We start from the raw sequence: 12,081 nt of genomic DNA on the forward strand, positions 1-12,081 counted from the left end.
CCAGTACGGTCCCTGTCATCCTGGTACCAGACCCTCCCACCTCCAGGTGCTGGGGCCCAGCCCCCATCTCGGCACCCTCCCCCCATCTCTCCAGGCCACCCCACCTGCCTCTGATTTCTCCCTTTTTGGAGGCTCCTCTCAGTACAGATTATGAAAAGGAGCCTCTGAGATGATCTCCTCTGAGGCCCAGAGAGGGCGAGGGACCTGCCCAGGGTCGCAAAGCAGGCTGGCCCACACCAGCGTATGGTCCTGAGACCCAGCTCTGCCCCTGATGGCGTCAACATGGGATACGCCTCCTCCTTCTCTGGGCTTCTGAATGAGGCGAGGGTGGGGAGGGGAGCTCTGAAGTCCCTCCAGTTCAGACCACCAGGCTTCTTAGAGGCTCAGGCAACCCTGGAGCTCTATCTGTGCTGTGTCATGTCTGAGCTACAAACAGCCCCAGTGACTGCCGGGTCCTGGGTGCTAGTGTGTGTGTGTGTGTGTGTGTGTGTGTGTGTGTGTGTGTGTGTGTGTGTGTGTAGATGGAGTGGAGTGGGGCTACTATGGGGAGTTGTGTTATGGGTACAGAAGTGTGTGTGTACAGAATGTGTGTGTGCCTTTCTGTGCACATTGAGCAGTGGATGGGCAGTGTGTGTGTGTGTGTGTGTGTGTGTGTGCAGATTGAGTGGGGATGGACAGGTGTGCACTGAGGGCTCATGGCTGCTAGGATGTATTTGGGTGTGCAGATTAAGTGTGCGTGCTCAGCAGTGTATGTGCAGATGTTTGAGTGTAGGTGTGTGTGTGCACAGGTGTATGTGTGTGTTCAAGTATGTGTGCAGGTGTGTTGAGTGCATCTGTGTGTGTGCACACGTGTGTGTACCCAGGTACATGAAGGGGTGTGTGTGTGTGAGAGCCCAGGTGTATCTGAGTCAGGTAGGAGTGTGCGGCTGTGAGTTCAGGGGTGTGTGTGTGAATGCAGAGTCGCATGGGTACATAAGTGTGGATTTGTGAGTATCTATGCGTGCCCTGGTGTGTGCGCACGCGTACTTGCAACCCCGCCTGTCCCTCAGGCTGCAGGTGGCGCCGAGTGAAGCTGTCCATGTTGCTCTGGTGAGCAGGTGACCGGATCTCCCACGTTGGCCTGGATTTCCAGGGCTCACCTGCGTAGCCGCGTGCCATTACCCTGAGCTGACTGGGGCATCGTCTCTCCACTGGTTGGGGTAACTGCTCAGCCAGGCTGGGGCGGGCCGTGGCCTCAGAGGCCGGCCAGGTTGTGGGGAAGGTCATTTGTCTGGTTTGTTAGACTGAGGATCTCAGGACCCACCAGGGTCAGCCTGGGCAGAAACACGAAGCAGGCGGACTCCTCCGTGCCCCCCACCAGACCGAGCACAAAACAGGAACTTCATTGTCCACCTCCACAGCAGCTCCTTTCTTTGCCTTTTGCCCCACCCCAGGTGACCTCTGTCCTCTTCCATCAAACCCAGCTCTGACAACCTGCTTCACTCTGGGGAGCAGTGACTCATGAGGCTAAGGCAGGATTCCTTGCAGAGGACGGAGTGTAGCAAGGGCCTGACCAAAGTCAAAGAGGGGAGCAGGAAGGGTGGCAGTTCAGGCTGGAGGATGGGTGGATGGGAGAGAAGGTGAAATCACATCCTGGAAGAAGAGAGAAGGTAAAATCACATCCTGGAAGCCGCCTCTTACTCTGCCTCCGTGCGAGACCTGCATCCGTGCGAGACCTGCATCCGCGCCTGGGCCCCATTCCTGTAGGCTAGAGGTTCCAGAGGACCGCTGCTTCTCTGACAGGGTTAACACACTACCACCTCCTGGTGATGACATGCACCTTCACCCCGGGGGTCCCCAGAACAATGCTGGAGCCAGTGGTGGGGTGAGAACTCCAGACCCTGGGGCAAGGAGAGGGGCTGGGGGTGCGCAGCCCCACTTCTGTGCACAGGGCCAGCCGCCCCCAGCCTGGGCATGGCTAGAGAAGCCCCCAGGGCCCATGCTGGCGGGGAGGGGCCCCAGCGGGGGGGGGGGGCAGCTTTGTCCAAGTTTGATCTCTTTACACCCCTCCTTGTATTTTGTGTGCAGAAAGGCTCCTAGGCTGAAAAACAGATTAGAACAGAACACCGAGGCCTGTGCTCGGGGCTGGCTCCATAGTTTTCAGGGACAGGAGCCAAATGAAAACGAAGGCCCCTTGTTCAAAAATTATTCAGTATTCAAGCTGGCGGCCGCAAGGTGTTAAACCGAGTGTGCGTGCCCATGGAGCGAACTCTGCCTATATTAGTGGAGGGGGCTCAGCATCCCTCAGTGTGTCAGGGCAGAGTGAAATCTGGAGCCCAGCCCCCTGACCCCCATATAGGGCTGTGTCCACTGCAGGCCTCACTCTGCCCAGAGAGGGTACTTGACCCCTGTCCCACCATCCCCATATTGGCCCAACCATACCTCCTTCCCATCAACAAGTTGGGGGCAAAAGACCTAAGACGGATATCTGCCCTGGAAATACACCCTTATACTCAAGAACCCCCAGTGTAAAAGGAGAGACACCCCTGCCCTCAGGAAACCCCCAGTCTAATGAGGGAGACACATTTGTCCCCACGGGACCCCCAGTCAATAGTGAAGACCCAGATAACAAGCCCATTCTTGCTTAGCCCAGATTTCCACTGTCTTCTCCAAGGGTCTGTTATGATATTCTGGAGACTGTCCCCCTTCACTCCTTCTGCCCTGGCCCCCAGTGCCATCCAGGGGGTGGGAGAGGTGGCCAGCACCCTCCTACTGGCTTGTCATGACCTCTCCCGGTCCACATGCCAGGCGGCAGCACTGTGCTTGTTGGTGAGAGTGTGGGTTGCGTGTGAGGACAGAGGGGTGTGTGCTCACTAGGAAACAAGCTCTCATTTCCCCAGGCCTGTGACATTTTCTGAATGGTGGCAAATGAAACAGCCTCTCTACACTCCCAGCCTCCTTCCCCCACACCCCGCTCTGGTGCCCTGTAAGTTTCATGTGGCCTCACAGTCTGCACTTGGGTAGCCTCATGGTTTGGGTGAGGTAGGTGCTATTATCCCATTGTGCTGTTGAGAAAACTGAGGGCCGGAGAGGGGATGAGACTTCCTCAGTGTCACACACCTCTCTCCTCTCAGACCCTAGAGCTTCTCCAGCCCCTCTCCCAAAGGAGACCCGGGGAAGGGTGGCTGGGATGAAGGCCTTCAGATCCAGGTCATGAGGTATTTATGAGAGGGGCGAGAGATGGGGAGGAATGTGAGAATGGGAGGACCTGGCCCCTCCTTTCGGGAGACTTCCAGATGAGCTCAGGGCTCCTGTGACCTCAGGAGGCAAGTCCAGACCTCGGTCCCCCACTTCTGGGCTGGGTGCAAGGAGTGAAGGCTATCATGGGGGATTGGCTAGAGCTGAGAGTCAGAGAGAGCTTCCTGGAGGAGGTGGTACATTAGCCAGGCCCCAGGGGAGGGGCCCAGGCCCGGAAACGGCAGATCTGGGGGCAGAGCATTTCCTGCTTTCCCATACCCAGACCTGGGGGCCACAGCCTGGGCTTCCCCGGGCCCCACCCTGGCTGAGGGGGCCAGAGGGGCAGCTGAGGCCTGGAGGACCCGGAGGGAGGGAGGAGGTGGGGAGGGCATCCCAGGCGAGGGCGGTGGGAATTGTCGGGCCCTGGCTGGAAGGCCCCACCATTGAAGAATGGATTACCCGACACCCAGATTAATGGACTTTCATTTTGCTAAACATCTTGTCAACGTTAGTGCTGGTGAGCGAGCGTGAAATGAGCCTTGACTGGGCTGCCGCCAGTGGATCACCATCAGGCCACAGCTCCTGTGCCAGCGGCCTGCTCTGCACAGGGTGGCATGGGGGGGCCAGTCACTGAATGGGGGGCCTGGTCGAGGGGCTGTACCATGGCCACTGGGAATTACTACAAGGCACCGACGGATGTTCATCTCACTCCCAGCCCTGTGCAGGGGGCGCTGCCCCCAAGGAGGGTCAGCTGTCCCCTGAGGGCCCCTCCCCAGGGGCCTCTACCCAATAGCACATAACAGTGGTGAACACGTCTGTGCACTGACCATGTGCCAAATATTATTTTACATGTTTTTGCCATTTATTAAGTCATTTCAAACTCACAACAGCCCTATGAGGAAAGGGCTAGAATTATGCCCATATTATACCCGAGGAGACTGAGGCCCAAGGATGTGACTTGTCCCAGACCACACAGTGACAGTGGTGAGCCCGGCTGAATCCAGGGATTCTGGTCTAAAGTCCCAGCTCTATACCACAACTCCCTTCTGCCCGAGGCCAGCGGGACACAGGGCGGTCCCCGGGTTTGTACCCCACTGTGTCTGTCTAGGGCGTGGGCTTCAGACAGGGCCCCCGAGAGGCCGGGGTTGGAGCCCGCCCTGACACCGCCCCCGGCCCGCCCCCAGCTGTACATCCAGACGACGACGCTGACGGTCTCGGTGAGTCTGAGCGCCTCGGTGTCCCTGGGGATGCTCTACATGCCCAAGGTCTACATCATCCTCTTCCACCCGGAGCAGAACGTGCCCAAGCGCAAGCGCAGCCTCAAAGCCGTCGTCACCGCCGCCACCATGTCCAACAAGTTCACGCAGAAGGGCAGCTTCCGGCCCAACGGCGAGGCCAAGTCCGAGCTCTGCGAGAACCTGGAAGCTCCAGGTGAGTGCCTGGCTCTGCCCCTCTCCCCCTGGGCCCGCCCAGGCCCCGTCCCCTTCCTGGAGAAGGTCAGCCCCCCCCACCCCCAAGTCTGGACCAATGAGGGCACTGGGAGAGCCCTGAGGCCGCAGGTGAGCCGTCCCCACCCAGAGGAGAGGCTTGAGGCTCTAGCTTAGCCCCCTCTGCCCCACTCTGTCCGGGTAATGGGGTCTCTCCAGGTCCCGCTCCACACACCCCCTGCTCCACTCTAGCCTCTCCTTTCCAGGGATCCCTGCCTACCTAGGGAGGGGGGGGGTTGGGGGGGCCTCGGTTCAGGCAGAGTGACCTGAGGCTTCAGGATTTCTCTGCCCTGGAGTCCACATCTGGGCCTGTGCCCTTTCAGTCTCCCTGGGGAAGGGATTGTCTGGAGGGCCACTGCTCTGGGGCCCTTTGGTAACCTGGGAGCTGTGGCCCTGGTGCCAGAGCAGTTGAAACCCCTCGGCTTGGCTTTGCCCAGCCGCCCCCTGGCAGGGCCCTGAGAGATAGGGACTCAGGATACGGGCCCTGGGATGGGTAAGTAAGGGCTGGGGCCGGGAGGAGGGCCCGCAGAGCTGTGGTTCTCAGGGGGGTGTCCAAGGAGACCTCAGCTGTAGAGGGTTGTGCTTTGACAGGGTTGGGGGAGGATGTGGGACCCTTAGCATCTGAGGGGCAGACCCAAAGCCTGTGCAGGACTTGGTCCCTCAGTGGTTATGGGATGTGTACAGGAGGGAGCAGGGCTACCATCTTTGCTTACTTTCCTGTGCCCCCTGGAGCCAGCCCACAGTGTGACAAGAAGGGACAGAGAGGAGAGAGGGGCAGGGCATGTGAGGGGCAGGTTAGGCCTTGGGGGACCAGTAACAGTGGTGACCATTTCTTGAACCCCAACTGTGGGCCACACCTACCAGGAACCAGTTTTCATTTTCACAGCAACCTTGAAAGCAGTGATTTTTAATTATTTGCTGCTACAGGTGAGGAAAGGGAGGCTCAGAAAGGTGAGGGACTCACCCAGGCCACACAGCAGCAGGTGGTATCCCCGCTGCCTCTGAGCGGAGACCGAGGCCTCCAGACTGTGGGCTGGGCCTCCATGGGCCTGGCTTCTGGTTGCTCCCAGGTAGACAGGGTTGAGGGGTTGCTATGGTCACCCTGCCCCACTGCACACCTGACTCCCTCCCTGGACACCCTGTAAGTGTCCAAATGGTTAACATGGCAGCTCCTGCTGCCTCCCCGCTCTCTGATAGTCTTGGGGGGCTTCCGTTGGTGGGGGAGGAGGAGAAGAGCCCCTCTCCCCAGGAGAGTTTCAGATCCTGGTGGCACCTGGGGTTAGCACTCTGCTTTCTCCCTCTAGTACTGGGGGAAAGGCCAGAAGTGGACATTGTTGGTGGCAGCAGGAGGGACATTGGTGAACATAGGCTCCAGAGAGGAGCCCCTTTGTCACCCACCAAGAGATCAGGAGAAACAGGAGACCTCCCCTCGCAGGTGTGTTTGGACTGGGACAGCCCCTCTTACAGGCTCCCCGCGCTGGGGCTCTGGGTGAAGCATCTTCCATTCTCAACATCATTCCCACGTGTAGAAGGAGTATCAGCCGTGGAAAGGAGGAAGGTAGCTTCCCACATCCAAACAGGATTTTTCACTTCCCAGAGCTCTCTCCCCTGTGAGTGATCTTCACAGCAGTCCTGTGAGGCCCGGATTGGGCTGGATCCCCAGCTGAGGCCCAGAGAGGGTGAGTGACTCTCCTGAAGTCACAGAGCAAGGTGGTGGCTGGCTGGCCCCACCCAGTGTCTTTCCCTTGGCCCTGACTTCATATGGCCTCCCGCAGTGCACCTGGCTTCCAGCACCACCCCCCCACTTTGACGGACACCCCTGATGACTCTGTTGGCCACACCCTCCACCAGATGACATCTGGTTCTCTCCAGTCCTGCTCTTCCTCCCAGAGCACCAGCTTCCCTGTACCTATGGCCTGGGGCTCCCTTCAGATGCCAGGTGGGCCCTCTACTTGCGACGGGAAGGGGCAGTGTCTTTGTGGGCCTCCCCATCTCTGGCCTTTCTCGTCCACGCAGATGTGCAGAAACCCCCACTGCCGCCCCTGACCAGGCCCTTCTATCCTAGGCACGGACCCCTCGCCACTCCCTGCCCCAAGCTCCTGACTTAGATTTCCTCCTTCCCACGGAGACTCGCCCTTGCTGGGTCCCATCCCTCCAGGCCCTACTCTGCTCCAGGGCTTATGAGACTGAGTGGGACATCAGCCCTCTGGAGACCATGGGTATCTAACAGGAGATAGCACCCTGACCCCAGAGGGTGGCCCTCATGGTGCTGTGACAGGCCAGAGGGTACCACAGGGACAGGGCTGTCACAGAGAGCACTGATGTCGCCTCACTGACACTGTTGCCTCTGCCTCTGCTCAGACTGGTCACCTGGGGACAGGGGACAAGGAGGGGTGTGCAGGCATGGCGAGGGGAGACCCAGCCTTCCCAGCCCCTGCTTCCTGTGAGGGAAGGGTGAGAGCTGCCCCTCCCCATGGCCCCCTGCACTGAGGACCAGAGGCCAGTGCCCCTTGCCCCCACCGTCTCAGCTCGGTGACAACAGGGGCCGTGGAGGCGCTGGGCAGGAGCTGGGTGATTAACTCTGGGAACAGCCAGATGGAGGGGGTGTGAGCGGGAGGTGCGGGGAGGTGTCACTCCCGTGGAGCAGGGACATTTTTCACTCTGTCCCTGGCAGGCCACGTATCTTTAAACAAACAACAGAATAAATAATTCAGGGACGCGATTGCAGGCAGATTAGGCAAGGAAACATGGGGCCGACAAATGGGGGCTGACAGCTCGTGCCTGCCGCTGCCCAGCTAATTGTTATCTGAGGCGGTGGGGACTGAAAGCCAGCAGCCAGGGCCTGTCGTCGGTGAGGGATGGATTGGGGCCCTCTGCCCACACCCTCCCCCCTCCCCCCATGCTGAGGCTGCCCCTGGAGTGTCGCTGTCCCCATCCTGTCCTCATCACTATGGTTATTCAGCCCTGCCCCTTCGCCTACCATTTTGCAGGGTTTAGAGAGTATTTCTATCCATGCCGTGGCTGAGAGCGGCTAAGGGTTTATGATCACCCCATCTTACATGAGCGAGTTGAGGCTCCAAGAGGTTCAATTTGTTAGAAAGGCTGCGTGGCAGGTGCTGAGATCCCCTACACCAGTGAGGGCAGGGTTGGACCTCAAGTGTCCTGACTCTTGGCCAGAACTCTTCCTTTTGAGCCTCACAGCTCCTGGGGGCCCCGGGCAGAATCATTGCTCCCATTTTCCAGACGGTCAGACTGAGGCTCTGCTGAAGGACTCTGGGGCTCCTAGCTTATAGCTGAGGGCCCAATGTGCTTCTAGGTTCTGAAACCTACAGATTGGGTTTTCTAGAGGAGGCACCTCTGGTGTTTCAGGGAGAAGAGGGGCCCAGCTGTCCCTCACCTCCCCGCCACTTTCTCTTGTCCCTACCGCTCTCGGTGCCGCTATGGCCACCCTCAGGCTCCCGTTTCCCTGCAGTCAGTGGAGATTTTGCCGCTGTTGTTGCTGAGGTTTTCCTTCACCTCTGAGCCAGGAGCTGCTGACAGGTTTACAGGTTTAGAAACTCAATAATTATCAGTTCACCCAAGGGGTGATGGAGCCCTGGGGAATTGATTCTCACCAGCCTGGCCTGCGGGTTCGTGATTCACAGAGCCAGCTGCCAGCCCTTTTTCTGGTGGTGCGGGAGAGAGTGGGGTGGAGAGGTGGGGGTGGCCAAAGCCCCACAGGAAAAGAAGTCTAGGCACAAAGGGCTACTCCCCTCCTGCTACTGGCAGGGAGACCACAGCCTCGCAGGGCAGGGGAGGAGCTGCTTGAAGTCACAGAGAGAGGCTGAGGCCCTGGTCTCCAGAGGCTGATCTGCGCTGGCCTCCCACCTTCCGCCTCCTTTTCAGCACCTTCTGCCACCCCCAGGTCCCAGCCTCCTGTCGCTCAGCTCTCTTCCCCTGGTGCCCCCCAGCCCAGGCCCCTCCTTAATGGTGCCCGGTCTGTGCTCCTTCTCCCCTCTTGGTCCTCCAGCATCCTGGAGGGACCTGGGCCATTTTAGAAATGAAGGTGGGCATTCTTCACAAACTGTAAGGCGCTGTGCTGTGTTCTTAATGTTGTCTTGTGTGTCATGGGCACCATTTCCTTCCAGTAGCACCTGTCCAGATGGCACCTAAAACGTGAAACTTGCCTGCCCAGTGATTGTTCCTCTTCCGCTTGAATATTTCTGCTGACAGGGAACATTTCAGCTCACCTACCGCACAAAGCGACCCACTCCACTCTCAGCTCAGGCCAGGAGAGAGTTCTTCCTTTAGCTGAGCTGCACTCTGACCCTCATGCCTCCGCACTGGTCCCATGGTGTCCCCTCTGCTCACCCCACCCCGGCAACTTTGCTTCTTCCCACAATCGGGGGACCCTCTGAGAGGGTGACACAGCAGTCCTACCTGTATGAGTGGGCTTCTAGTTAACGCTGGTGTGACAAAGAGGCCCCAGGACAGAGTGGCTCAAATCAGACAGATGTTTGTTTCTTTCTGATATCGTAGTGCATGGGGGATGGGCAGGTGCAGGGAGGGACCCGGGTTCCTTCCATTTTGTCATTTCATCAGCTCCGAGAGGGTTGTCCTCATCATCATGGCCGAGGCTGGTTGACCTCATATGTCTGTTCTGGCCCTGGAAGGGAAAAGAGAGGAAGTACAGGGGAAACAGTCTATTTTAATCAGATGACATGGAAGCTGCACACGGCCCTTGACACTTGTCATTAACAGGAATGTAGTCACACAGGGGCACGTGGGGCTGCAAGGGAGTCTGGGAAATGCGGTCCTTAACTTGGCAGTGAAAAATGGGGAAAGAGGGTTGGGGGTGGTCAGCGTGCAGCCCACCACACTGCTCCCCTCCATGTCACCTTCTCCAGGCAGACACCCCTGGCTGCACCTGGCAGATGTGCCCTCTTTTCTGAGCTGTCAGGATCCTGATGGAGTCAAGGCAGTTTTATGGCCAAGGGCACCAGGGCTTTCCCCCGTCTAGTCTTCTCTCTCAGCACCAGCAGACCAGCCTCAATTACTCTCACTGAGCTGTCCCCAGGCCACAGAGGGAGACCCTGAACCCTGGCAGGACAGGTCAAAAACCAGGACCTGGCTGGACTCCTCACCCCTCTGGCCTCAGCTCCTCAATTGTTAAATGGGGGTGCTGCTTATCTGGCCTTCTTGCGAGGCTGCCGTGAGGCGCGAACCCCGGCGGGGTGGAGGTGGGGGCACTCGTGCTGCCCAGGGGAGCTGACGTTGTCACCTGGCTGTGGTGGGGAAGGGAGACACCCAGAGAGGCAACCCTGGTCCCAGTGGGGATGAGCAGGGGCCAGGGTGTTGGGTGCAGATAAGAGAGGCTCAAGACTGAGGCGAGTCAGGACACCCAGCAATGGGAAACGTGGCTGCACGGAGGCCTGAGGGGCCCAGGAGGACTTCCGTTTCCCTTGGGCATGGGGAGAGGGCCGAATCAGTCATACGCCTCAGTTTCTAGCCTCGCAAGACCCCTCTCTGGTTCCATTATTTATCTCCTCTGTCCCTATTTTCCACTCACTTCCGCTAGGCTGCCATCTACGTATATTCTTCACACATGCTCTTCCAGAGTGTGTGTTGAACTTCTGAAAAACTCCCCCTTGATTATACTTGAAGACTGTATATCACAAATAAAAACGATTCTCTTAAAGTGTGGTGGAGTCAGGAGGTGGCAGGGACTCCGTGGGGTGTGACACTCACAGAGGGTTGGGGTCGGGAGGCAGTGCTCCTAGAGGGACAAAGTGAAGAGGGAAGGGCCCTCCCGGCCAGCAGCCCAAGTGTGGGTGTGGGTGGGATGAGTCTGGGGGAAGCGATGCGAGGGGCGGGGTGGGACCCTGCTCCGGTCTGGCGATGGGTAGGTGGGCAAGCTGCAGGCCATGGGGACACACACAGTTCAGGGGTCCGAACTTGATGCGTGGGCAGGGCCACACCCCTGTGGAAGGGGCGTTGGAAGAAGACAGTTCCTGACTCCTTCTCCCCCCGTCTCTCTCCTTCCAGCGCTGGCCACCAAACAGACCTACGTCGCCTACACCAACCATGCAATCTAGCTAGGCCACCGGAGCTGCACAGGAGGAGCAGAACAGACCCTTGTGGATGGTGCATCGGGCCAGGGCCCCCCCACCGCTGCAGGGGGGCCCAGCTGATGTCCTAACTGCCCGTGGGCACCCACGGACGTGGCTTGGTGCTGAAGATAGCACAGCCCCCAGCGGTCACTGCTGGGTTGCCTGGGCAAGCCGGGCTGGTGACAGGAGGAGGATGAGGGGCCGGGGAAGCTTCAGGCCACCCCAAGACCCTGTGTCCTGGACCAAAGCCCCTCCCAGCCCCAAACCACAGGAGGCCCCCCGTGCTGGTTTTCTCTCTCCCTCGCCTCTCTCCATCCTATTGGTGACCTTCTCAGTCTGTCTCCATCCCTGTCTTTATTTTCTCTTCTCTCTTTGTATCACCTGTTCTCTCTGTGTCTGTCTGCTTTTTCTGTATCTTCTTTCTTTCTGTCTCTGCCTTTTCTCTGCCGTCTGCAGCTTTCTCCTGTCTTTTCTCTTGTGCTCCACCTGGGTCTCTCCTCATGTGCATTTTTGTTTCCTGTCCTCAGCCCCCTCCTCACCTTCATTTACATCCAACCTTTGTTCTCTCTCCCTGCCATCTTTTCCTAATTCACCAAATCTCACATGTCACAAAAGAGAAAAAAGAAAAAAAAAAATCAAAACACAAAAAAGCCAAAACTAAAACAAATCTCGAGTGTCTTGCAAAGTGCTGCGTCCTCCTGGTGGCCTCTGTGTGTGTCCCCATGGCCCGCAGCTTGCCCACCTACCCCCGCCCATCTGCCCTGTGTCCTACCCGCCTGCCCCTCCTGCCGATGACACGGAGCTCAGTGCCTGGTGTTTGGTGATGGTTGTTGATGACAATGTGTAGCGCATGATTGTTTTTATACCAAGAACATTTCTAATAAAAGTAAACACATGGTTTTGCACCCTGGCTCCACATCCACTGAGGGTCCTGCGGTGGGACCCCCGGCTCAGCCTAAAACTGGAGAGCCTGGAGTTAGCGGGAAGGAGGAAATGGCTGATAGGGACATAGGGCTTGGGGGCAGTGGAGGCTACTCCCTGGGCTGGCATCGGGTGGGATCTTGGAGAGTCCTTGGGCAGGGAGGGGCCAGGACACTGTGGGAGGTTCCAGAAATCAGCCCCTGGTACTCCCCTAAGTAAGGGGGATGTTCTGTCCCTGTCCTCTGTCCTGCAGCCCCTAAGGAGGGTACCATTTCTGCCCTGCCTCTCCTCTGGCTCACATCCCTCATGCCTGAGCCCCACCCCCCCATCCCATAACCTGAGCCGCTCCTCCCCTTCCAGCCAGGAAA

General features: G+C 58.4%; 1 protein-coding gene across 1 annotated transcript in view; it reads left to right on the forward strand.

Moving 5' to 3' along the window:
• The window catches only part of GRM4 (glutamate metabotropic receptor 4), a 95,995-nt gene extending 85,218 nt beyond the window's left edge, over positions 1-10,777 (forward strand). The window contains exons 10-16 of the mRNA XM_089919871.1: positions 4,401-4,647; positions 4,690-4,775; positions 6,331-6,382; positions 6,555-6,642; positions 7,232-7,307; positions 8,589-8,679; positions 10,728-10,777. Of these exons, the coding sequence (XP_089775997.1) occupies positions 4,401-4,647; positions 4,690-4,775; positions 6,331-6,382; positions 6,555-6,642; positions 7,232-7,307; positions 8,589-8,679; positions 10,728-10,777 (690 nt within the window). The remainder of the gene's footprint in view (positions 1-4,400; positions 4,648-4,689; positions 4,776-6,330; positions 6,383-6,554; positions 6,643-7,231; positions 7,308-8,588; positions 8,680-10,727) is intronic.
• The last annotated feature ends 1,304 nt before the right edge of the window (positions 10,778-12,081 follow it).

Source organism: Delphinapterus leucas, chromosome 10, assembly GCF_059928025.1.
Source record: "Delphinapterus leucas isolate spDelLeu-1000000601 "Yukka" chromosome 10, BTC_Dleu_Yukka2, whole genome shotgun sequence".
NCBI lineage: Eukaryota > Metazoa > Chordata > Mammalia > Artiodactyla > Monodontidae > Delphinapterus > Delphinapterus leucas.